Source organism: Pelophylax lessonae (genome assembly GCF_965119305.1).
Source record: "Pelophylax lessonae genome assembly, chromosome: 1".
Lineage (NCBI taxonomy): Eukaryota > Metazoa > Chordata > Amphibia > Anura > Ranidae > Pelophylax > Pelophylax lessonae.
In genome coordinates this window covers 237224094-237251559 of record NC_138768.1, presented here as the reverse complement: position 1 = coordinate 237251559, position 27466 = coordinate 237224094, and the positions used below count along the sequence as shown (strand labels likewise).

Below are 27466 nucleotides of genomic sequence, written 5' to 3'. Positions count from 1 at the left end.
TGTCGCCCGCTCAGCGACAGGATGGCCGACATGTTCGGCCGTCCTACTTCCTGTTTCGCGTCCTCTGGCCATCTGATTGACTGGAGGGGCGATTATATCACTCCCGCGTACATGTACGAGGGAGCTGCTTTTCACGGCACAGGGCTCTGAAGGAACGGCACGGGTGACGTCAACGGCTGCATTAAAAGTAAATATCTCCTAAACAGTGCAAGTTTAGGAGATATTTACAGTACCTATAGGTAAGCCTTATTAAAGGCATACCTATAGGTGCAAGTTATAAGAGTTGGTTTACAACCTCTTTAAGTTAACACTTACAAGCCTTGTCTCTACCCCAGCCTGCGACTGGACAGTGAAAGAAGAAGCAGCACACTGATTACCTCATCTGTCTGTCACTCTGTTATTCCACCTATCAGTGTATTCTTTATTAGCATGTGAGCACTGCAGCATACCTAACTGGCTCTCTTTGCTGCTTCTTCCTCTCCTAGTCCTTAGCTCTGCTGTTTTTGGGATAGCAAGAGGCTGATACCAGATCAGTTTCAGTTAATGACACTGCTTGCATTAAAAAATAATGTAATGAGGGATTTAATAATGCATAACTGCATAAGCATGTGTCTTTTATATTTGCCTGAAGTTCAGCTTGAAATCCGTTTTTGCTTTGACCATCACACTTGTTTCTTATACTATATTTTTGTGAGAATATTCTATATACTGATTTATTGGTTCTAGCGGCTATCTGTATGTCGCACACTGTCAGCATCCTTTGCTGCACAGTTTTTGAGATGAATTGATTTATAGGATAAACTACCTAGAGAATGTGTTGTGTTTGCAGAAACATTATGGGTTGAAGATGAATGATAGATTTGCTTTGAAATAGGAGAGACCGTAAACCATAATCACTGTGCTGTGTTGCTAACAAATAGGCATGCAAGCTCCCAATGCACAAACGGCATATCAAAATTATACATTGAAATGTTTTTTAAATAGTATTATTAATATTTACATAATGCTAATTATGATTATATATATATATATATATATCTCATAAAGGGAAAAAAAGAAAAAGCCTAAAAATGACCGGTGTCTGACCAAGATTGATAATGTGAGAGAGTCTGGTGCAGATCCCATAGAATAAAGTGCTGAATAGGGGGATTAGTGTTTTTCTTTAAAGTAGAATTATAGGCAAAACTCCCCCCCCCATTTTGGATTGAGTGAGTCCCGGTTCACATCAGTGCGATGACAGATATCGCATGTGATTCGGAGCGCACTGCTCTGAAAATCACACCCAATGTCTGTGCGATGCAAATTCAGCCATACAGATTGTATGGCTGAATTCACATCGGATTTGGACACAACACACGCAGGACCCTTTTTTGGGTCCGCAGCAGAATCGGATCACATGGTGGTTCACACCTATGCAATCCGATTCACGTCCAAACTAACAGTTCGCACTGCGATATGCGAACTGATCTGGGAGTGTCATTAACTTTGTATTGACACCCCCAGCAAATCCCATATGGCAACTGCCCAACATTATACATATTCTTTTTAGCACAGACCCTAGAGAATAAAATGGTGATCATTGCAATATTTTATGTCACACGGTAATTGTGCAGCGGTCTTTCCAATGCAAATTTTTTGGAAGAAATACTCTTTCATGAATTAAAAAAAAACAGTGAACTTTGTATAATGTGAAAGATGATGTTACATCGAGTACATAGATACTTAACATGTCATGCTTTAAAATTGCCCACAATCGTGGAATGGCGACAAATTACGGTACCTAAAAATCTTCATAGGTGACGCTTTAAAATATGTTAACAGTTACCTGTTTAGAATTACAGAGGAGGTCTAGCACTTGAATCTTTGCTCTAATATTTGTGGCGATACCTCACATGTGTGTTGCAAACAGCGTTTACATATGTGTGCTCGACTTCCGTATGCGTTTGCTTCTGCACCCGAGCCCAGAGGGATGGGGGCGCTTAAAAAAAACAATGTCTTTATTTTATTTTTACACTGTCTCTTTATTTTATTTTTACACTGTCTCTTTATTTATTTAATTTTTTTTTTCACTTTTATTATTATTACAAGGAATTTTACCATCCCTTGTATTAGAAAAATAATTATTGCTCTCGCTGTAACGATCGCGGCGATACCTCACGTGTGGTTTGAACACAGTTTACATATGTAGGTGCCACTTACGTATGTGTTCCCTTCTGAGTGCAAGCACAGAGGGACAGAGCGCTTTAAAATTTTTGTAGCAGGATTTCCAGAAATTGGGCCTGATGTGGGTCTGCCATTGTTACCGGAAACGCCAGCAGCCCCTTTAAGCTGAATACCCAAGTGTGAGATTGGATTCAAAGACCAGTCTGGCATCTTTGGTTTGTTTTTGTTTATTTTATATTGGGGATAGGAGAAGGGAATGAGTGGGATACTCCTCTGACTCAACTAGGTACAAATGGGACACTTTGTGAAAAAATGCCTTTCAGCCGGCTGGATGACGACCGTTTGCTGGTGCTTGAAAAACACTGACTTGCTGAACTGTACTTGAACTTGACTTCTGACACTCTGGTTAGCTCAAAGGTTCCGAACACTGCTCCCTCCAGTCCTTCCTGACTGAGGTAGCCTCTGTATACTGCTTCTGCTGCTGCAACTCTCAACACTGCACGCTGTACACTTTAACACTTCAGGGCCCAACCGCTGGCGCCCCCTCTGTACTTCAGGGTCCTCTCACTAGGCACCCTCTCTACACTTCAGGGTTAACACACTGGCACCCTCTTTGCTTCTCTTCAGGGTCAACACTGGCACCCCCTTTACTTTTACTCCTGCACCGGCTAGCTAGCTCCTGGATCCCCATGACCTTCACCGGAGTGGTCCTCTCTCTCTCTAGGCAGACCCCCAGGGGGCAGTTTGCAGTACTCACAAACTGGGAATGCTTTCCTGAAACTGGACCCCTCTCTCTTCGCTGAACCTCGGCACACCGGATCCTCTCTGCAGCTCAGCTTAGCCCTCTGTCCCCTCCGACAAGCCTCCTGGGACACCCGATTCCTCTGACAGGAGGAGAGACAGCCGTACTCTCCCTCCTGTTACTCTGCTTCCTGCCAAAGACCCTGCATCATGTGCTCCCCTCAAACTTCTACCCACTCCCAGATTGCTGTGTGGCAGAATCTGCCTTTCTGGGGTAGATACAGGCCTGGGTGCACCATCGGCTGGGTTTCATCCACTGCCCAATGAAAAGCCTCTCATGGAGCACAGTGGGGAGACTCCCCAATCCCAACAGCCACACCTGGGAGACATGACAGCCCAGCTGAAAATCATGGCCCTGCTGTTAGACAGACAAGGCCCACTATGCTTTACCTAGCACCTACCTTGTAGGGTGCTACATTTTTTTTTTTTCTTATTTATTTTATTTTATTTTTTTTATGGTTAAACTGTCCCTTTGGAAAAAAAAAAAAATTGATCACTTTTATTGCTGTCACAAGGAATGTAAACATCCCTTGTGACCCTAATAGGCAGTGACAGGTACTCTTTATGGAGGGATCTGGGGTCTAAAAGACTTAAAAGCATTCCAAACGCCAAGTTTAGCTGTTTTGAATACTGTCATTGTTTTTTTCAAATCTGGCACCTTTAAGGCTCCAGTACCCAGAAGTGATGTTTTGACATTGCTCTTGGGTTTTTATGTCTGAGACCCAATCAAACCAAATTCGTCTTTGTTCAGGCCTTCGGCCAACTAGCGGATGTGCTGGCGGTTTGCTTGGGTCTCCTGGTGGGATGGGAGACCCGGGCGAGTCATCCTTGTAATAACAACTGAGCAGCTGCTCAGCTGCATCGGTTGTCATTACAAGAAAGCTGACCGTTGGCTCTAAATAACAGTACCGGGGCGATGCCTCTAGCTGCAGGCATCACCCCGGTACAACTCCCTGAAGCCGAGGCCGAATATTTGCGTTCCTTCGGCGTTAAGAGGTTAAAATATCATGAAATATATTTGTTAAATTCAAGCAGTGCAGGTGTCTGAATTTAACTTAGTATTAGCTGACTAGAAACATTCTGGGACAGGTCCAATAATGCTGGTCATCAGACTGAGGATATCTAGTGACAGGAAAAAAAAAAAAGGACTGCATGGTAAATTAGTGGATTGAATATATTCAATATTGCACCAAAAGCCAGTTTTGTTATTTTATTTTTTAATGGGTTCTTATTGTTGAATATTAAGGGGGAATATAATCAACATGTATAAATACATAAGGGGTCCAAATGGTGAACTTGGTGTTGAGTTATTCACTTTAAGGTCATCACAGAGGACAATGGGGCACTCTTACGTCTAGACAAGGGGTGTCAAACTTAATTTCATCGAGGGTCGCATCAGCAATATGATTGGCCTAAAAGGGCGAGTTGTATCTGCAAGACTATATAAATATACTCCTTGTGCTGCAGCTGGGAAGAAGCGGAGGCAGAGCTGGAAATCAGGGTCTGGAGGAGTACCAAACGAGGGCCTGGAGTCAGCCGAATGCTGAGACCAGGGAAGGCAGAGACAGGGGGGTGCTGTGGCTCCACAGAGAGAGCAGGATCTGTAGGAGGAGTTCTGTCTTGCTCTTTGCTGCCTACTGCTGAGGGGGGTGGCGGGGGCAGACAGAGACGAGCCTCTCCACCACTGCATAGAGAAGTGCTGGATCTGGTGGAGAAGTTCTGTCCTCTTCTCTGCTGTCAACTGCTGAGAGAAGGTGATGGCCGAGATGAGGGGGTGCTGCAGCTGCCAGAGAGGGGCGAGGGTCACCTGAAATAGTCAGGAGGGCCGGATTTGGCCCACGGGCCTTGTGAATGACATATGTGTTCTAGAAGAAAAGAGATTTCATCTCAAAATACGGAAAGGTTTCTTCACAGTAAGAGCTGTGAAAATGTGGAATAGCCTCCCTCAAGAGGTGGTTCTGGCCAGCTCAGGAAATTGCTTTCATAAAGGCCTAGGTTCTCCCTTAAAGCGGTAGTATAGTGCTTTTTGACACTTTTACCTACAGGTAAGCCTATAATAAGGCTTACCTGTAGGTACAAATAATATCTCCTAAACCGGCACGGTTTAGGAGATATTTACAGTGCATGCAGCCGCTCGCGCGAGCGGCGCATGCGCTCTGAAGGTCCGGGGGGACCTTCAATTAAGTTGCCGGGAGCTTGCCGGAAAAATCACTCCCGCGCGCATGCGCGGGAGTGACGTCATCGCGGCTCCGGCCAATCATCGCGCTGGAGCCGTCTCTTCCGGCCAATCAGCGCGCCGGAGCCGCCGAACCCGGAAGAGACGACGAGGGATCATGGCAGCGCCCGCAGCGATGTCCGGGGGTCCGTGTCGGGGCTTCGTTTTAAGGTAAGTTACACATAATGGGCTAGTATGCGATGCAAACTAGCTCATTATGCCTTTGTCTTGCAGGTTTTTTTTTTTTATTGTTTTTTTTATAGGGTTTACAACGGCTTATGCATAATACAACTGGGTACTAACATTTATAGGTAAAGTTGATCCAGGCAATATGTGATTCCCTCTCCGGAAATTGGATTTTGCTTTGCTTGGGGTTTTTTGTCTTCCTCTGGACCAACTGTGAGTATAGGATTGTGTATATGGGATTGTATGATTTTTTTTCCTATTTTATTGGTTGAACTAGATGGACTTTTTTGTCTTTTTTTCAACCTGACTTACTATGTAACTATATTTTGTTGGCTGGAGTTCTGCTTTAAATTACAAAGTCTGTTTAAAATTTGTTCAATGCATTGAACGTGTAAGGGCTCCAGAGATCTCCTTCACCAGTTCAAAGGGCAGGGGGTAGAAAATAGGTGCAGATAAGTTGCATATAAATCCTTGCGCAATCGCAATGGGAATTGGGAGTGCTGAAGAGCATGGTGTGCCTTTTAGCACTGGTCCCAGAGGTTTCATATTGTTGCCTTTTTTTTCTTTTGACCTCTTTAAGGGTCCATGCACACTTGTTTTAAAAAAAAAAAAACACTCCTCCCAGAGGAGTTTTGTAGAAGCAGCTAGTGTTATGCACATTAGGGCATTTAGAGGCATGTTTTAACCTCAGCGTTTAGAGGCAGGAAGAAAACCCTTCTGTCTTGTGTTTTGGAGAGGAGTTTTCTGATAGAAAAAAACACTAAACGCTCCTAAACGGCTGTACAAAAACTCTTAATAAAAGCGTTTTTTTTTCCTTCTGCCAAAACAGGCGGTTTTTTTAAGCCTAGTGTGCAATGACCCTAAAAATAACCTTGAATGCTTATGTGTATGTATGCTGGGGGTCACGTCAACAGCAGTCATAAATTAGTCAATATGTTAGGATCATCATTGTGACCGGATCACCACCTATAATTATTTTGAACCACGACTCACCTAAAATGAATCCTAGTTAAAATGATCAGTTATAGTTATCACTTAATGATGCCGATGGGTGTTCAATGAATGAAGCAAGCATTCATACTTTGAAAAGCTGAGCACTGTTACTAGATGAACTACTACATTGTTCATAGGACACAGGGACACATGGCTAGATGACTTTTGGACAAATGAAAGCCTTTTTTTGCATTGTAAACCATTGCCACATGTCACCATTGCATTTCACATGTCACACGGGTGACACCAAGCATATCACCCTTGAAACATCCTGGACTAACCTTTTCAGGTAAATTACTGATAACATCAGTACAGAATTTCCTTCTCCATGTCGCTAACCTCTACATAGTTTTAGGTAATGGATATCTAGTGTTACCAGGGCACTTACTATTTTAAGACTGAGAGCTAGATTTATTTATTGCAGGTACTTGTATAGCGCTATTCAATTTACACAGCACTTTATATACATATTATTCATTCAAATCAGTCCCTGCCCTCAAGGAGCTTACAATCTAAGGTCCCTAACCCACTTCCATACAAACACATACTATGGCCAATTTAGACAGGAGCCAATTAACCTATCACCATCTCTTTGGAGTGTTGGAGGAAACGGGAGTACCCGGAGGAAACCCATACAGGCACATGGAGAACATGCAAACTCCAGGCAGGTAGTGCCGTGGTTGGGATTCAAACTGAATACCCAATTTGAAAGTGTTAACCAGTTGACCTATAAAGATGATGTTATCAGATGTGATCTCAACATACAGCCCATCAGCCACCCCCAAACACTTGACGACCAGCTCATAGCAAAAATATGTCATTACTTTGACATTACATACAGGTATTATGGCAGCAGCCAGCTGCCATAACACCAGGACCGTTTTTTACTATGGGCGGTTCTGTGTAGGAGCCATTGGTAAAGCGATCCAATATGGCCGTTTGCTGGGCAGGAAGTCGAGTGAGGGCAATTTGGTCCCACTCATCTCTTTGCACTTGGAGGACGGGAGGGACCTCTGATGCCACTTCTGATTCTCAGGCCAATACAAATGATGTTTTTTTTTTTTTTTTTTTTTAAAGTTAAAGTGCAAAAACTTTTTTTTTTCTTTTGTGTATAAAGGTAAATGAGAGATCTGGGGTCTTTCTGACCCCAGATCTCTCAATAAAGAGGACTTGTCATGCCTTTTTCTTGTAATAGGAATAAAAGTGATTAACAAAAATAAAAAAATTAAGGGAAACGCAGAAGCGAACGCATATATAAGTCACACCCGCATATGTAAACGGTGGTCAAACCACACATGTGAGGTATCGTTGCGATCGTTCGAGTGAGAGCAATAATTGCAGTGTAAACCTTTTTAACGCGTCGCCTATGGAGACTTTAAGGAACCATAGTTTGTTCCAATTCCAAGAGCATGTGCAATTTTAAAGTGTGACACGTTCGGTATCTATTTACTCTGCATAACATCATCTTTCAGATTATTAAAAAAAAAAAAAAAATTGGGGTAACTATTGTATTTTGTTTTTGTTTTCTATTTTACTAAAGTGTATTTAAAAAAAACAAAAATTGCGTCTAAAAGACCGCTGTGCAAGTACAGTGTGACATAAAATAGTGCAACAATCGGCATTTTTTTCTATAGGGTCTCTGCTAAAAATATATATGTAATGTTTGGAGGTTCGAAGTAATTTTCTAGCAAAAAATACTAATTTAAACTTGTAAACAAACATTTCCAGAATAGTCTTGGTCAGCAAGTGGTTAATGGTCTTTTCCCCGTGTTAATTGCAACTGTGTATGTTGCTGAAGAATGCCATTGCTTGTCTGCACTTTGCCTTTTCCTAAAAATACAGTTTTTTCTTACAGAACCTGGAGAAACAGATGCGTCAACTAGCAGTCATTCCACCAATGCTGTTTGATGCCGAGCAGCAGCGTATTAAGTTTATCAATATGAATGGTCTAATGGATGACCCCATGAAGGTGTATAAGGAACGACAGGTCATGAACATGTGGAGTGAACAAGAGAAAGAAACCTTCAGGGAGAAGTAAGTTCAAACCCTCATATATTTAAATCTCGAGCTTCACATACAAAGTAAATCTAAAGTAGCCCAGCTCACGTTTATTCATGCATTGTAGCAATGCTAAATAATAATATACATTCAGTAATAATACAACTGTGCCTCTATGAAGTGTTGGAGCCAAGTACAAGAATAAACGAGTAAGTGAATTTCTGTCCTGTGTTCAGATGAGGCTGATAAGGCTAGTAGCTTGCAGGGGCTCTCAGCCTGCAGATCCACTTGGGGCATTCCATGGATATTAGATGACAGTTTCCCCGGTTGCCCAAAACAACCAGATCAGTTATAGTCTAATGTCTATAGAGGGCACCCTCATACAGTCCTGCAAGCTATACTTTCAGGCTGGGTTCATATTTAGAGCGTATTCGGCTAACCGCTGGGGTCCATTGTGTCCCTGTTCTCCGTTTCAGACCCAAATTTTTGCCTTAATTCGGACCTGAAAATGAGCCAAAGACGCACAGGACCCCTGTGCATTCCGCTCTGCAGCAGCTACGGAGATGTGTAAACTGGCTCCATTGAGAGACGGTCGCAATCTCCTGTCATGCGAATTGGATCCGGGGAAACACGCATCCAGTGAACCCAGCCTTAGAGTGATAAAACAGTTGGACAGTCATAGAAAAGGTTGTCCGACTACTAGTTTTCCCCACTGGCAATTTTCTTGTATACAAATTGTATAATTTGTGGCCCGCTTAGGACGAACGAAGGACAGTGTAATCTGCAGGGAGTGAAACTGTAGTTTCTAAAGCTGGATACACACTATACAATTTTCTTTTGATTTTTTTCTTTCAGATTTACCAAAATTATATAATATGAGGTCAAGCCTAAACACTTTCAATTTGTATGCAATCAGGCTGGCCCTTGCACTACATAATTGAAGGTAAATCTAAAGGGAATCAAACAGCAAAAGTTGTATAATGTGTATCTAGCTTTAAGGCCCTCTGTTACTTATTCAGGAATGCTTGTGCAGTATCTTTTCCTGCAGACATCGTCAGATGGTTACATTGTGCATGCATGTCCGAATGTTCTCTATATGTCTATATAAAGCTTTACACACAGAAAGGAGCCCTTCCCTTATTTTCCAGATTGGCCAGAATGCCAGTCCAGTTCTGAAGTGGGTACTCTGAGGCTGCATTCACACCTGAGCGTATCGTTTTCAGGTGTTTTTTGGGCATATATGTAGGCATTTTTTCAAACGTTTCTCTGGCGTTTGGGCGTTTTATGAGCGTTATTTGGGGTGTTTTTTACAGGCGTTTTGATTTATGTTTAAAAATGGGTGTGTTAAAAGGGGTGGAGACCACCTGTGTGTTTGAAAAACGCCCTTGAAACACAGATAACGCGTTTTAATGCATCCTATGGGACCAGAACAGCTCATGATCAGCCCAAAAAAGAAGCTCCTGTACTTTTTTGAGCTACGGGCATTTTGCTTCAGGGGACAAAATGCTCAGATGTGAACAGGGGCCATTGAAATTAATGGGATTTTGATTGTTGTGCGTTTTGGATTTTCACAGATGAGCGTTTTATGGGCTGAAAAATGCTCAGGTGTGAACAGGGCCTGAGATCATCTGCATGTATTTGTACACATCATTTTCGAAAATACATCATGTTTAAAAATACATCTAAATCTTGGTGGTTTATTTTCCAACACATAGGGCCTTTTTCTATTTGGGCTCAAAAATGCCTCTCCCCTGTAATTATCTGGTCTTGATCTTGTTTTGTTAAACAGTTTCTTCTGGTGACTGTTTATTCACCTTCTATATGAATCACTTGTCTGAAAAGGTAGAAAAATCAGATGGACATTTTCAGCATGTAGACATATCGGAGTAGCAGGTTATTTTACTCAAAAAAACTCCTTTTAACTATAAGTATAAGAAAACCCTGATATAAACCACCTGGGTACTAAATTATTTTTAGTACATAGAAAAGCGGCACGCTGAAGTGTAAATAAGATCAATGCAACAACATGCGAACTATGTGCTAGACTCACATTGGAGTAAAATGCCACGATCATTGACATTAAGTCCAGCAATAAATCCACTCGAGGACTCTGAATCACCCAGCCATAGGAGGAGGATGTCATCTAGGTAGCGACCCCAAAATACCAATTCGGGGTGCCTGCCAGCATAGATGACATCCTCCTCCCATTTGGCCATAAATAAATTGGCCATACTGGGTGCAAATTTTACACCCATCGCAACACCTCTGTTCTGTATATAGTAATCTCTCCTGAACCAAAAGTAATTATGAGACATGGCAAACTTTAATAAGTCCATTACAAAGTCTGCCTGTCTAGAGGGCAAAAGACTTTGGCTAAACAAATAATGGCCGACTGCTTCCACTCCATGGGCATGCGATACAATAGTAAACAGGTTAGAAACATCTGCAGTGGCCAGAATGTTTCCCTGCTTCCATTCTACCTGTCTTAACAGGTTGATAACATGTGTGGTATCTTTCAGGTACGAGGGAGTACAAGGTACCAAGGGTTGCAAAAATTAATTTATATATTTCCCTATACGGGAAGTAACAGAATTTATCCCACTGATTATCGGATGACCGGGTGGATGAATTGGGTCCTTGTGCACCTTAGGCAAATAATAAATACCAGGCAACCTAGGTGCACAAGGAACCAGAAATTGCTTCTCTTTTTTATTTAAAATCCCCTCTAAATAACCTTGATCAATAACAGCCTGAAGATCTTTTTTATAACTCATTGTGGGGTTATTCTGGAGAAGTACAGATGTCTCTCAATCCGACAACAGCCTAGACTTCTCTTGATAGGTTTCTTTTTTCAGGACCACTATTCCTCCCCTCTTGTCTGTAGGTCCAGCAACCAGCTCTTTACGTTGTTTAAGACTATTCAGACCTGTATTAAAGAATCTATCATTGTAAGATGTAGTGAGTTTAAGAGATTCAATATTTTTAAACATCAAATCTCGAAAAACTGCCACAGAAGGGGCCTTAGGGGGATTAAATAGTGAGGCATTGGACAAATTAGTATGTATGATCCCATCCTCAATCATAGGACTATTTTTGATAGGATTCATAATAACATACCTCTTCACATTAATTTTTCTAACAAAATAACTGAACTTATTCAATTTTTTCAGGGGCATGTTTTAACCCTTTGCCAAGTACCAATTCCTCCTCTTTCATGAGTTCAACCCCACTTAGATTAAAAATCCCTGAGTTATTTAAAACTTTCTTTGTCTTTTTCCCTCTCCTCCTTCCTCCTCCTTCTTTTGTCCTTTTGTAGTTGTGAGGGGACTGAAAAAAACGAGAATGATAATCCCCCCTTTCTATACCCGGAGGTGCTTGATTGGGAGTATACTGATCCATAATTGGCGTGCGAAGGGGATGTTGGGTCATAATTCTTTCATCTTCATATGGATAACAGTCATTATCAGTCAATGGCTGGTATCTATTATGATGGATACTCTGGTTTGGAGTACCACGTGGGTTTCTCCCCGGATTGCCCTGGAAGTTGGAATTAATTGGCCCATTATAGGGTTCCCTTCTATACATTTGGAGGCCCTGGTTTGACCAATAATCATATGTTCCTCCCTGACGGTAAACATTTGGTCCTGATGGGTGTCCGTAATAGCCACCATAACTTCCTTTATAAAAATTACCCGGACCATGGGAGTTTCCACCATGATACAAATGATGATGGGAATGAGGGTGTTTCTTTTTCACAAAAGGCCTTTTGAATTGGGGATTATAGCAGACCGGTTGGCTTATTTGGGATTGTGTGTTATTACCACTGATAATGGGAAGTTCTCCTGAGTAAATTGAATTTGGTTTGATATTACCTTTAGTATTCCTTGTATCTCTTTGTGCCATTTCTTTGACTTGCCATTTAAAGACCGTTTGGGATGTGTAATCCTGCACATCCCTGTTATGTTTTCTTTTTCTTATTTTTTTTTCAACGTCCTCTTTTCAATCATTTTTTGAGAGTTTCAGATCGATTTTTATATTCTTCTAAATCTTTAAAAGTGTTAATTGCTCCTGAATAGAAGCAATTTCAGTGTCCAATCTTAATAATTTAGACCTTTTCCTACTTATTAAAAATTGTAAAAATTAAAGACCTGCATCATTGAAATATCTATACCAATCGTCCCATCCCTGCTCATCGGATTGGGGACTAATATCCCATCTGAGACTGCGAGGAACTATCTTATCCCCAATGTATTGTTCCAAAAAAGCTATGTCCCAGTTGGTATGAATCTCGGAAACATTACGTTTTTGAGTCTCATACATAGCCCTCCCAGGTTATTTTGAAAGAATTTACCCCATGCGTATTGTAATTATAGTTGTGAGCTGGATTCTATTACGTTTTCCTTTAATATAAAGGCTTTTGTCTTCTTATGGCAGTAGGGGGCATGGAAAATCTTTGCTGGGGTGTGTATGGGCTATTACGTTTCACACTTTGAAACTGATCTTATTGACATAGTAGCCTCTAATCAGCCAAACTGCCCTTCCTTCAGTTATATTGCTTCAATCATCATCATGTGCATTGTATGGTATCGACATTGTGTTTTCCACAGAATATTAATGCCATATTCTAATTTTGCACTTTATGAAGTACAATCTTACACAAGACTAATTTTCTCTGGTGTTTCTGAAAATGAACCTGACTTGGCTGTAAGTAAGTATTGTTTTGTTTTGTTGTTGCTTTTATTATTGATTCTCAGTAGTGTTGCCTCCTAATTTCTTGATAGAGGTTTCATGTTAATACAGTGTGCACATTTTTTATAAGACATGAACTGTGCAAAAATTGCAAAGGACTTAGAAAGTATTGCTTAAAACTGACCTTTTCCTCATTACTGGCATACCATGTCTTTTTCCTCCCTGTGTCTGTTTGGAAGCAGCCATATTGGTAAAGGAGCAGGGCTTTGCTCTTTTATGTCAAGCTTTACCCACTGAATACCAGTGGGGGAATGATTGAGAAGCAGCAAGATAGGTGAAGGAAGCACAGATCCATAGCATGAATGAAGCAGAAGTTTATAGATCTTGCATTGTAGGTCCTCATACAGCTGCTTTTTTAGCAAGGAGAACCGTAAGCAACACAGATTCAGCCTAACTATTGGTCCTAGTGACCAGTTTTTCTGTTATTACAAAAAGTGATGATAAAGCCAATAATTTTGAGTTGTGATACAACCTGGAGATGAATGTAAGCCTTTAATGGGATGCAGTGACAACTGTCTAAGAGCTGATCTTCTCCATCTTTGTAGAAATTCACTCTCACATCCGGTTGTATCTCTGTGAAATGAATAAAAGGGAAATGTTACTACAGGGAATTAGAAATGTTCAACTTCCAAAATCCAATGGTTTTGCAATGTGCCTGCTCACACCTGAGCATAGTGTCGTTTGAAGCTTGTAGCTCGAAAAAGTACTTGAGCTTCTTTTGACCTACAAGGCTCAAGTTTTTTTGGCCCCGAAACACTCCAATGGAAGTGCTTGGTAAAGCATGCAAACATGCATGAAAAAGGGAGAAACCACACATATTGCATGTTTCTTTTCCATGAGACCTAGCTTTTAATTTGCTAAAAATAATAGTAAAAAAAATGCTTAAGCCTCAGCCATCTGCAAAAACACCTGTACAAATGCTCAAAAATAATATAGGCTGCAATATGACTAAAGACGCTCAGCCCAAGTGTGGATACAGCCTTCGTTTAGTTGTGTTTACTGCTATATTATTAAGTTGTATTACTGAGTCTAAAGAGATAGGCATAGTTTCATATGGAAAGTGTGAGTTTCTTTTTGATTTGAAATTAGTATTGAAGGAAGCTGGCCGTAGTCAGTTCAATTCTTGAATCTTGGCTGGTTCAGCAGGAAGCAACCGAGATTCAAACCGTGTATGGGTAGGTTGAATGCGTCCAATTGATCAATCGATTTGTACATACAATTATTGCTAGCAGGTGGTATAACCATTCGATAATTGCGGTCTTCTCCCAGCAGTGACAGCTCGGTGGGAGGGATTTCCCTGTCAACACGGTTTGTGGTTGCAGGAAAGAAAGTAATTCCTTGTTTTTCCTGCCTAAAGCTTGGTACGCACTAGCAATTTTTTAAGTTCAACCCAGCAGGCTGAACGTAAAAAAAAACTGAAGAACTTGGGAGGAGTCACTGTACTAACTATCCAATGTTAGTACAGCGATCTCATTTGTTCTGACAAGATGATGTCTCCCCCCCCCCCCCCCCCCCTCCACCAGAATGCACCTGCCAGTGATCTCAGCCATTGGGTGAGAGCGCTGATTGGGTGACAATAGACAAGCTTCTGTTGGACCTGACTGAATGTCGGTCGGTTTCAGTTTAACTGGCCGATGATGCCCAGTGTTTAGGTCCCTTTACACTTTTAAAGATTAGTTTTTTTGTTTCTATACAAAAATATAGTACAACTTCTGTTTTGTTATCATTCACAATGTGCATCTAAACAGAGCCTGGTTGGGATTATTTTGTTAGAAAACATAAAACAGTTGTGATATTGCAAACCTTTTTAAAATGTATCTAAACCCAACAACAAATATTATTGTTTTTATTATTATTATTATTATTATACAGGATTTATATAGCGCCAACAGTTTGCGCAGCGTTTAACAAAATGAAGGCAGACATTACAGTTACAATACACTTGGTACAAAAGGAATCAGAAGGCCCTGCTCGTTAGAGTTTACAATCTAAGAGCTGTAATATATATTTATAATTTACTAGTTCTTAGATGTGATGGCAACATTAGGTTTCTTTTCAGGCCTTGTTTCCTACTTCATAGTTTGTTATGAAGTATGATCTCTATATAAATATTAATAAAAATACTATAATAATAATAATAATAATATATAAATACTAAGTAATAATGATATTGTTGTTACTGAAAACACATTTTTAAAATGTGTGCTGCTGTATACTTGTATACTTCAAATTAGCTTAACTGCAACATGTTCAAAAAGTTTCTTAGTTATTTTTTTTATTACATTTGTGGATTATCATCCTTGTAGAATGTAACCATGGGGGCTAGAAAGTATTGTAATTGTTAAAAATCATTTTTCCAAGACTGACCACATGCAATCAATCTTCTCTTGTTCTAGTAAATCATTTTCCTCTTGAGGATGCAACAAAATCACTGCAACATTCTTCATAAATTAGTCTGCTTACTCAGACTCATCGGAATAGAATTGTTAAGAAATATCCATGACTCTGTGAATGTTTATAAAAGGCTAAATATAACCGTGTATACTTTTCATCAAAAACTTTTACTTTCTTTAAAATAGGTGTGTTATATGGGTCATCGAGAATATTCATTTCTGAATATATTTGTTCTGGTTTCTTTTTATGTATGTTACCGACGTGGTAAAAATTTCATGCCAATAGCACCGTTAGAAATATATTATGGTGACGTGTACAATACTTGTTTTACCCATTGTGTGTGTGTGTGTGTGTGTGTATGTGTGTGTGTGTATAAACATATATATATATATATATATTTATTATTATTTTTTTAACTAAATTATGCAGACACCTGCTGGTGAGAGCAACATAAATAATATAGAAAATTAATATAAACAATGTATATACAATAAATATTAGATTAGATATCTGTATGTGTGTGGACATAAGTGGTAACAAATATGTGTAGATGTGGTTACTTTACATTTTTAAGTAGTTAAATAAGAGTGAAAGTAAACTGTGCACTTAACCGGACTGTATTCACAGTCATTCGGATAAAATGTATTCTGAAGACAAGTCTGAAGACAACATAATCATGTCCAGGGATGACAAACTGGGTTTCAATGGTATGTTTACTGGGGAGTGACATAGCCTTGGGACATTCCAAAAACCATATGTTGTGGACAGAGTAGAGTTGTATAATGTGAACACAGCAAAGGTATTTTGGAATATGTTGAGTAAAGTGCATTAGGGAATGATTGTAACTTAAAAAAAGTTTTTAATGTATTATATGGCTTGGGAGTTATCAGGAGTAGCCTAGGCAGGAAAATTTGAATACACACACCCAGGGGGCTGTCTCTCCCAGACATAAACCCCCCCACCCCCCCACTGCACAGCCCAGCACATCAGTTTGTTTTCTGCCTAGAGAAGGAGTAGACCTAGGTTTCCTGCTGGGACTCCGGTCTCAGTTTTTTTATTCTTTTCAAAATATTTAATTTTCTTTCTCTTTACTTACTTGCTAGCTAGTGTTCAGGAAAGAATTTCCTGGTGATCTACAAGCAACAATGCCGGCTGGAGCTTCGTACTGGATAATCTAGATCCTTATGGTCCCCCTAGTCTGGCCTACGAGCATGAGCAGGTTATAGTTCTTACCTAGGCCTAGCCACCACAGTGCCCCCTTGTCCGGAGGGGGATGAGCCTGCTTCACCAGGACGCAATGACCTGGAATGCCCTCAGTGGCGGCGTACCCCTTGGCTGGCAGCACCCCCACTTCGGGTGAGAGACAGTCTGCCCTGCGTGGAGCCCACCTGGTCCATGGTATGGTAAGTAACTGTGCCCCCTTTGCCCCTACTGGCCTTGGGGGGGATGTGGGCCCTCCCCTGGGGATAATGGGAGTTTGCCTCCCAAGAGATCCTCCTGGTCTGCCCGGTCTGTGCGTCCTTCCCTCTCCCTGTCCCTCTGGGGGCTGTGTGTCTGGAGTGCTCTGGCGCTTGGGGGGGGGGGGGGTGATGTAACATGGTACCTTTGGCTTGCTGGTCCCTGTTGTGGTTCCTGAAGCCTTTATATGTCGGTCCCTAGCCGCATGGTGGTGGATACCGCGATCGGCGTTCTTAAAGCTATATTACTCCGTTTTTTTTTTTGCAAATTGCGCAATGGAGTCCCAAACTGGAATTTCACCCTCAGACCCACTCTGTGTGACTTCCGGACAGTCTGGATCGCAGTCGTTGGCCGCGATTTCAGCTGCCCTGGAAAACCTAGTGACTAAAGTTGATTTAGTCATGATAAAGGTTGATAGCCGTAAACGGCCATTGCCTTCTCCATCTGTGGAGGTGCCCTCTCATTCAGAGGCTGATGTGGTTGACCTGGATGCTCCCCTTCCTGAGGGGTCGCTTTGGTGGAAGCCCTGATTATTTCAGTGCGGGATACTTTAAAATTGGCTGATGAGCCCACGCCGGCAGGGATGCAGGTGGCTTTTGGCTCCCAGAAGTCTCCAACAGCTGACAGGGTTTTCCCTTGCCCTGACACTTTTCACGATATTGTGAATGACCAACGGCGGCTCGTTAAGTATGTGTTGGTGGTGCCAAAATGCTTTAAACGCTGGTATCTTTTTCTGAAAAGGTTTGCAACCGCTGGACGATGCCACCTAAAGTGGAACATTCTGTTTCCAGATTAAACAAATCTACTCTTGTGCCTATGGAGGATTCCCCAGTTTTTACAGATCCAGAGAACAGACGGGTGCAATCCCTTTCCCGCCATCTTCACATGCTGGCGGGTTCAATTTTGAAACAGTTTTTTGTGTCTGTGCTAGTCTCAGACGGTGACAGAATAGATTAGGGGTTTGCGGGAGTCTTTGGAACCTGAGACTGTTCCTTCGAAACAGCTGAAATTGTTGGACCAGGTGATCCAGGCTCTGGTATTCCTGTGTGATGTGTCTATGGATGCGGATCCCCTGGTGACCAGGGTCTTGGCCGTGGGCATTATTTTAAGACGCATGGTCTGGTTGAGGAGCTGGTCGGCTGACCGAGCTTCTAAAAAAGCCTTAGCTGATCTCCCCTTTCTGGGAGACAGGTTGTTTGGCGACTCATTGAATGAGTTAAACAAGGGCCTGACTGGCGGGAAGAGTACTCTTCTTCCTCAATCTTCCAAGGGTAAGACGCCCCGTCCTAAGTAGGGTCCCTCCTTTTCTGCTCATAAATGTTTTTTTTTTGTGCATCCGGGGCACAAGAAAAAGGTAAGCCATTCAGAACTTCTGGAGGTGCTAAGAAACCCAAGGCCAGTCAGTCCGGTGCTGTAGACAAGCCCTCTTCAGCATTAAAGGGCACCCCCACCCATCTTAGGGGTGGGGGGACGTCTGCGCTTCTTTCAGGAACCCTGGACTTCCTTCATTCAGGACGATTGGGTTCGCGAACTGGTTTGTTCCGGGTACAAGATCGAATTCTGGTCCCAGCCAGGGAACAGGTTTTTTCAGTCAAATCTTCACCTGTTTCCAGAGTGTTTGAAGGATCTGCGGGAGGCTGTGCGAGATTTCCTGGCTCAAGGGGTGATTGTGCCAGTTCCCCAACAGGAACGCTCTAAAGGTTTCCATTCAAACCTGTTCATTGTGCGCAGAAAGGAGGGCAAAGTGCGTCCAACCCTGGACCCTTAAGGCTCTGAACCGCCTTGTGCGGGTGTAGAAATTTCGAATGGAGTCCATTCAGTCGGTGGTGGCATCTTTAAATCAGAGGGATTTTCTGGCTTCCATCGATCTCAAAGATGCGTATATCCACGTCCCCATATTCGAGGGACATCAGCGATTCCTCTGCTTGGCGGTGCCAGAGGCGCACTTTCAATTCGTGGCATTACCCTTTGGTCTCGCCTCAACTCCCAGAGTTTTTTCAAGGTCCTGTGTTGGCCTTGCTGCGTCGAGGAGGTATCTCTATTGTGGGGTATCTGAACGATCTCCAGTTGTGAGTAGTTTCCCATTCTGATCTGCTGGAAAACATCTCCATCACAATTCGGACCCTTCAGGACTTCGTGTGGACGATCAATGTCTCCAAATCTGCCCTGACTCCATCTGTGCGGGTCACCTATCTGGGGCTGATCATCAACTCTGCTCTGGCGAGGGTCTTTCTTCCCATGGACAAGCTTCAGAAATTGCAAAGGGTGGTCCAATTGCTGATGGAGGCCGATCAGTCCTCCTTGCATGCGGGCCCTAGATCTGATGGTCTTGACCTTGGAAGCAGTCCCGTTTGCTCAGTCTCACACGAGACAGCTGCAGAAAGAGATTCTGTTAAAAGGGAACAGAGATCTTCGGTCATTGGACCAGAAGATTTGGTTGAGCCATCTCACAAAGTCGGCCCTCTTAGTGGATCCAGTCACCTGTCCTGTGCCATGGCAAGTCCTTCCTGCCAGTGTTTTGGATGGTGGTCACCACGAACGCCAGCCTATCACACTGGGGTGGAGTGCTGGGGAAGCTCTGTGCTCAGGGGACTTGGGCGTTGGAAGAGTCTTCCTTGCCGATCAATATTCTGGAGCTGAGAGTGATCAAGCTCTGCCTACTTCACTGGACAAGTCGGCTACATGGCTCTCTGGTTCGGTTCCAGTTGGACAATGCCACAGCCGTGCCTTACATCAATCATCAAGGGGGCACCAGGAGTGCCCTGGCGGCCAAGGAGGTGGCAGAGATTCTGGTATGGGCGGAACACAATGTTCCGGCTCTTTCTGCAGTCCACATCACGGTTGTGGAAAATTGGCAAGCGGATTACATGAGTCGTCGGGTGTTGGATTAGGGGGAGTGGTCACTGCATCCAGAGGTGTTTTATCACCTCACCTGTGTGTCCGGTAGGGGACCCCGGACGTAGATCTGTTTGCGTCTCGCCTCAACAGGAAAGTTCAGAGGTTTGTGGCCAGGTCTTGGGATCCTCTGGCCGACGCAACAGACACTCTGGTGGCTCCTCGGAGTCAGTATCACCTGATCTATGCCTTTCCTCTGCTCGTTCTCCTGCCAAGGTTTCTTCGCAGGTGGCGATGGAAGGCATTCCGGTCGGTCTGGTGGCTCCAGACAGGCCTCGGCGGTCTTGGTACACAGAGTTGGTAAAAATGGTTGTGGATCCTCCATGGCGTCTTCCTTTGCGGGAAGATCTACTATCTCAAGGACCGATCTTCCATCCTGCTTTACGGTCGCTGGCTTTCACGGCTTGGCTGTTGAAAGCAAGGTGTTGAGGGATAGAGGTCTTTCTGATTCGGTGATTCCTACCCTTTTGAAGGCCAGGAAATCAACATCTAGGAAGATCTATCATCGTACATGGAACTCGTACATTTCTTGGTGTGAATCACTGCAGCTGCAACCTCGCTTGTTTTCTATAGTTAGGGTTTTGGCCTTTTTACAAAAAAGGGTTGAGCAGCGCTTGGCGTTGGGCACTATCAATGGCCAGGTTTCGGCCTTGGCTATTTACTTCCCACGTCCGTTTGATACGCGCCTTCTTTCAGGGGATGCGTCATCTGGTCCCTCCGAGGAGATCCCGTTACCGACGTGGGATCTTAGTCTGGTTTTGTTTGTTCTTCAAAAGCCTCCTTAACCACTTAAGCCCCTGAAGATTTTACCCCCTTCCTGACCAGGGGTTTTTTTGCGATTTTTTTACTGCGTGACTTTAATGGACAATTGCTTGGTCGTGCAACGCTGTACCTAAACAAATTTTACGTCCTTTTTTTTCCCACAAACAGAGCTTTCTTTTGGTGGTATTTGATCACCTGTGCGATTTTTTGATCATGCGCTATAAACAAAAATTTTTTGCAAAAATAACAATATTTTTCACATTTTTTTTATATGAAATTCCCCCAAAAAAATGTAAAAATCAAAATTTTTTAACATTTTCGGCCAATTTGTTTTATGCTACATATGTTTGGTAAAAAAAAATCGCAAAAAGCGTATTTTGATTGGTTTGCGCTAAAGTTATCGCGTTTACTATCAAATGGAAAGATTTTTGTCATTTTTGGTGTTTTTTTTTTTTAACGAGTAATGGTGGCGATCTGCGATTTTTTTTTTTTTTTTTTTGCGGTACTGCAACATTGCGGTGGACAGATCGGACCCTTGACTGACATTTTTGACACTTTTGGGGTTACCAGTGACATTACTGCAGTAATCAGTGCTATACATATGCACTGTTACTGCAAAAATGACACTGGCAGGGAAGGGGTTAACTGTATTGGAGAGGGAGGGGTTAAGTGTGTCCTAGGGGCGTGTTTCTAACTGTAGTGGGACAGGTCGACTATTGTAAAAACAGAGATCAACGGTTCTACATAGTAGAACCGTCTGATCTCCATTTTTACACAGGGGAGAATGACAGGTGGTTTGTTTACATAAGCCGCCTGCCTTTCTCCTGCTCTACCGACGATCGTAGTGTGACCGGCGGACATCGGGTCCGCCGGTCACACGCGCGGACTCTCCAGTGATCGAGCCGGGGCGGGCGCGCGCCTCAGCGGGCGCTCGTTCGCCCGCTATTGCCTCACAAACCTGTCACAGGCTAGTGACGTATATATACGTCACTTTGCCTGGCCGGGGCTGACCGCCGCAGTATATCTACTTGCGACGGTCGGCAAGCGGTTAAGAGAATATTAGGGAGATTTCACTGCTAGTGGCTATCACTTCTGCCCACAGAGTTGGCGGCATTGTCCTGTCGTTCGCCTTATTTGGTGGTCCACAGGGATAAATTGGTCCTCCGACATAATCCATCCTTTTTTCCTAGGGTGGTGTCGGATTTTCACCTGAATGAAGACATTGTGTTGCCTTCCTTATGTCCTAAGCCTAAACATCACAAGGAAGTTGCTTTGCACTCTCTGGATGTGGTTCGGGCAGAGAGGGTTTATCTGACCGTTACTAAGTCCTTCAGGAAGTCGGACTCACTTTGTCCTTCCGGAAGGTCTTTGCAAAGGTTTGGCTGCATCTGCTGCGACCATTTAAAAATGGATCAGGCAGACGGTTGTTCAGACTTACTCGATCAAGGGTCAGGTTCCTCCTTTCCCTGTGAAGGTGCATTCTACTAGAGCACTGAGTGGCACTTGGGCTTTTCGCTATCAGGCCTCTGTTGTATACGTTTGTAAGGCAGCGACTTGGTCGTCTGTGCATACCTTTACCAAATTTTACAAGGTGGATTTGTTGGCTTCTTAGGATGCCTCCTTTGGCTGAAAGGTTTTGCAGGCTGTTGTTTCATAAGATAATGTTTGTTTGTACTTCTCCTAGGGGTCTTTAATCTGGGTGAGCTCCTGTTGTTTGGTTGAGCTCCATGTTGCCCGGTTGGCTACGTTTAGCCTTTTGGAGTTGAAGTTACTGTCTGGTTGCATTTTCCCACCCCTCATGCCTATACAGCTTTGGGACATTCCACTCAGCTCATGGAGATGAGGCTGTGTCTGTCGATGGACGATAGGGAAAATAAGATTTTTGTAAGATCTTACCGTAAAATCTTTTTCTCTGATGTCCATCGATAGATGCAGCACCTGCCCCTCTGTTTGGGGTTAGGTGTGTTGTCTTCATTGCTTTTAAACTAAACTGATGTGCTGGGTTGTGCAGTGGGGGTTTATGCCTGGAGGGACAGCCCCATGGGTGTGTGTATTCAAATTCTCCTACCTAGACTACTCCTGATGGGAGGAGCATAAACCCACTCAGCTCATGGAGATGAGGCTGCGTCTGTCGATGGACATCAGAGAAAAAGATTTTACGGTAAGATCTTACAAAAATTTTATTTTTATAGGTGTGTGCAGCCTACTGCATTAGGGTGTGCACCCTAAAGTTCAAACATGCATGTGCGTGTCTACATATATATGACCCCAGCACATTGATCTCCCTGCCGGTTCAGTGAAGGCTAAGTGCGAAAAAACTTCTCTTATGGCATAGTCAGTAAGAGGGAGATCTTTCCCATCTACCTGCTGGCACACAGAGCGATAATGCTAATGCGCATGGGGTGATTAGAGTGTGCCCAGGCATATCCGGCACAGCCTGTGCGTACGCCTATGCTGTATTTGCTTATATTCTGATATGAATACTCCAGGGCAGGGGAGATATAATGTCCCCAATCCCTCTATTTCCAGAGACCTTATAGTTTTACTGTCATAATTAAAAAAAAGTGTTATGTATGCATGTGATGAAAGACAGTCTTTGTTTGTTACAAATTCACCTTAAAGCTTAAATCCAACAATGACAAATGCAGTATCGTAGGACAAGGCAAACACTATGTTTAGAAATAGGGGCATTGTAGATGTAGCATATATGTTGTGTTTACAGCAAGGATTTTCAACCTATCCCATTAACAAGTTTTAGGCCACTGCTGGTATAAACTTCAATCTTATTCATGAGAACAGTAAGCAGTGTCAGGGCAGGGTCCTGCTACTCAAGGCAAAGATGCCAAAGTGTTAAAAGGGGGAAAAAAAACAGGCTGTAAATACTAACGCACTCTGGGTTTCTGAATTCTGGGGTACTCTATGTGTAATGGCAGCATCCAGACAGGGTAGAAAGTGAAGAGATATTTCCCTATAGGAACCCATATGACATTGAAAACCTGATGGAGGCTCCAATTGTCCCTGCTGTGTTGTGATGAAATGTCCAAGCAAATGCCATGTATTAATGAATTGCACTATCTTGACATACACAGTTTAGATACCTCTTTCCAGGACGTTTAACATATTAGAGCAAAATATTACAGTTGGCATTACGAATGACAGGCATATGCGACTAATAAAATACAGCCACAAATGTTTCCTAAAATGTATTCTGCTAAATATTTTTGATAAAAAAATAAATAACAAATAAAAAGTAGGTGTATATTCTTTAGTCTGTGTGAAAGTTTTAGGGTCTGCAAATGTTGGTGTGTATATACAGTATAATTTTTGAAAATTAATAAGCCCTGAAGTTCTGACTGCCGGTTTCAATTCTTGAGGCGCTAAAATGCCAGGACAGTACACATACCCCAAAAATGGCCTTATTGTAAGGCCTAGGTTGTTCTTGTTTGCCACAGTTCATTGGAAAATGATGAAAGTAAATAAAATGTGTTGTTTTTTTAAGTTATTTCTCACACACAGCATATGCATCCTTACAATTAGACCCCTAAACACATTCTACTACTCTTCCCAAGTATGGGAATAATATATGTGTGAGACTTTTTCACAGCCTAGACTTATGGAGGGGCCCAAAATCCAAGGGACACCTTCTGGCTTTCTTGGGACAATAAACTAGGCATCTAATTTCCTGATTTTCCTATCACGTTTTTGGAGGCGTATAAACATTTACAAAATGATCACATTTTGGAAAGCACATACTCCAATGTATTTTCTAAGAGGCATAGTGAGTCTTTTAAAAAATGTAATTTTTTTGGCGTAAGCTTTTGGAAAATGTTGAAAGAAAATGAAAATGTATTTTTTACTCAAAGTTGTCAATAAGATATTTCTAACACACAGCATGGGCACACTTAGAATTACAGCCATGGCCAAAAGTGTTGAGAATTAAACAATGATACATTTTTACAAAGTCTGCTGCCTCAGTTTTTATGATGGCAATTGGCATATACTCAAGAATGTTATGAAGAGTGATCAGAACAGGCTGGAAATCACTCTGTTGTGCTGATTGAGTTAGAATAACAGACTGGAAGCTTTAAAAGGAGGGTGGGGCTTGAAATTATTGTTCTTCCTCTGTTAACCATGGTTACCTGCAATAAACACATGCAGTCCTCGTTGCTTGGCACAAAAAGGAATTCACAGGCAAGGATATTGCGGCTACTAATATTGCACCTAAATCAACCTTTTATTGGATCATCAAGAATGTCAAGGAGACAGGTTCAGTTGTTGTAAAGAAGGCTTCAGGGTGCCCAAGAAAGTCCAGTAAGTCTCCCACAGTTGATTCAACTGTGGGATCAGGGCACCACCAGTGCAGAGCTTGCTCTGGAATGGCAACAGGCATGTGTGAGTGCATTTGCACGCACAGTGAGACAAAGACTTTTTGAGGATGGCCTGCTGACAGAATGGGCAGCAAATAATCAATTTTTCTCCAGGAAAAATATCAAGGACAGACTGATATTCTGCAAAGGGATTGAGCTGCTGAAGACTGGGTGTGAAGTCATTTTCTCTGATGAATCCTTTCCAATTGTTTGGGGCATCCGGGAAAGAAACCTTGTCTAGAGAGGAAACGGTAAATGCTACTATAAGTCCGGTGTCATGCTAACAGTAAAGCAACCTGAGAACATTCATGTGTGGGGTTGCTTTTCAGCAAAAGGAGTGGGCTCACTCACAATTTTACCTAAGAACACAGCCATGAATAAAGAATGATAAAAAAACATCCTCAGATAGCAACTTCTCCCAACCATCCAAAAACAGTTTGGTGAGGAACAATGCCTTTTCCAGCATGATGGAGCACCTTGCCATAAGGCAAAAATGATAACGAAGTACCTTGGGGAACAAAACATGGAAATTTTGTGTCCATGGCCAGGAAACTCCCCAAACCTTAATCCCATTGAGAACTTGTGGTCAATCCTCAAGAGGTGTGGGAACAAAAAAAAAACCCCACAAATTCTGACAAACTCCAAGCATTGATTTTGCAAGAATGAGCTGCCATCAGTCAGCATGTGGCCTAGAAGTTGATTGACAGCATGCCAAGGCGAATTGCAGAGGTCTTGAAAAAGACGGGTCAACACTGCAAATATTGACTCTTTGCATAAACTTAATGTAATTGTCAATAAAAGCCTTTGACACTTATGAAATGCTGGTAATTATACTTCAGTATACCATAGTTACATCTGCCAAAAACATCTGAAGCAGCAGACTTTGTGAAAATTAATATTTCTCTAGCGCTCATTGACAGACGTAGTCCTCGGTGATACAGCACCTTCGGGTTATGTTGCCTCCACAGGAGCAGGACTAGACAGGAAATTAAAAAGCTTTGGCCACACCCTAGGGGCAGTCCCAGAGGGTATATCCTCTCTCTCTCTGCCTCAGCAAATCAGTTATTTTCTGTCTAGTTAGGAGTAAGGACCTAGATACCGTGCTGGGATCTTCGGTCCTGGCAAGATTTTTTTCTTAAAAGATTTTTTAGACAGCTTTTTTTCTCCAGTGTTCCTGTGAGATCTTCAAGCAAGAAAGCTGAACTGGGCGACGGGCTGGATGTTGAGATCCGGTGGTCACCCCAGTTCAGCCTACGAGCGCGTGCATGCCATAGCTCCGCGCTGGGTCGGCCGCGACAAAGTCCCATTAAGGGACTGACCCCGCGAGTTAAACGTCTCGCTGAAACGCCAAAGACCATGAGTCACGGCGTACATATCGGTCGACAGCCCTCCCGCCCCGGTGGAGAGGGGTACTCTCAGGAGTTGGTGCCCGCCTGGTTCCGGTATGGTGAGTAGTATGTTCCCCCTTTTCCCCTGACGGGTCTTGTGGTGAACGCGGGCCCCTCTCTGTATGGTAAGATAGAGTCCCTCTCTATCCTATAACATGACACAGATCCTCCTACTTTGAGTGTGATTTTATGTGCAAAAAGCCAGGAGGCTTGGTTTGGGAGCTAACAATCTAATTGTATACATGTTAAAAAGATTGTAATCAGTGGCATTCTGGGAATCTTACTATGATAAGAATAAGCTACCTACCAGTCAGAAGCCACGGACATGTAGACTGCCTTCCTAAATCAGATCTCCAGCTATAAGCAGGCCTCCCGAACGGCCATGCGGTCCGCCAGGGCCGGTACCGCCAACCACGCCAAATCCCCATGCAGAGAGAGTGTTGTGTGCCCTGCAGCACACCGCTATTCAGTACAGGCCGCCGCCATTTTTTTTGCTGGATCGCACGAGCCGCCATCTTGGCGTAGCCTCGTGTCTCCAGCATGGGGGCGGCCATGTTTGAGGTGATCCAAACACCTCGTGGAGCTAGGGGAGGCGCCGGAAGGCGTGCAGAGGGGCGGAGCAACCTCCTTTCTTCCTGGGCAGCCAGCCAAAAGACTTCCTGTTTGTCAAGACAGCGCTGTAACCTGTTGCAGTTAAACTCTGAGCATCAAGTGGTGAGCCTGGGGGTCTATCTCTCTCTCTCTCGATCGATAGGGATCCCTAGCAGGTAACACTAAGGGGCTTTTTTGTGGCGCTGGGGGTCTGGAAAAAAAAAAAAAAAAAAGTTTTTTATTTTTGAATTATATTATCCAGGAAGTGACTGGAATTATCATGGACCCTGCCACACACATTCCCCCACCTGTTTCCCTTGAGGGGGCCACGGGACCCACCGGTGCACAGAGTGTAGAGTCATTTACAGCAATTTTGGAGTCTATGGTGGCTCGGGTGGAGGCGGCCTGTCAGGGACGGGGGTCAAGGAAGCGACCCCCGCCTACCCCTATACTATCTGACACCTCTGACTCAGATTCAGAGATGGTCACTGCAGTTGCAGGTCCCT

At 43.0% G+C, this 27466-nt stretch overlaps 1 protein-coding gene across 1 annotated transcript in view; it reads left to right on the top strand.

Annotated features, from left to right (window-relative positions):
- NCOR2 (nuclear receptor corepressor 2) overlaps positions 1–27466 on the top strand; it is a 737979-nt gene that overhangs the window by 378450 nt on the left and 332063 nt on the right. Inside the window, exon 12 of the mRNA XM_082255577.1 lies at positions 8214–8392. Coding sequence (XP_082111703.1) covers positions 8214–8392 — 179 coding nt within the window. The remainder of the gene's footprint in view (positions 1–8213; positions 8393–27466) is intronic.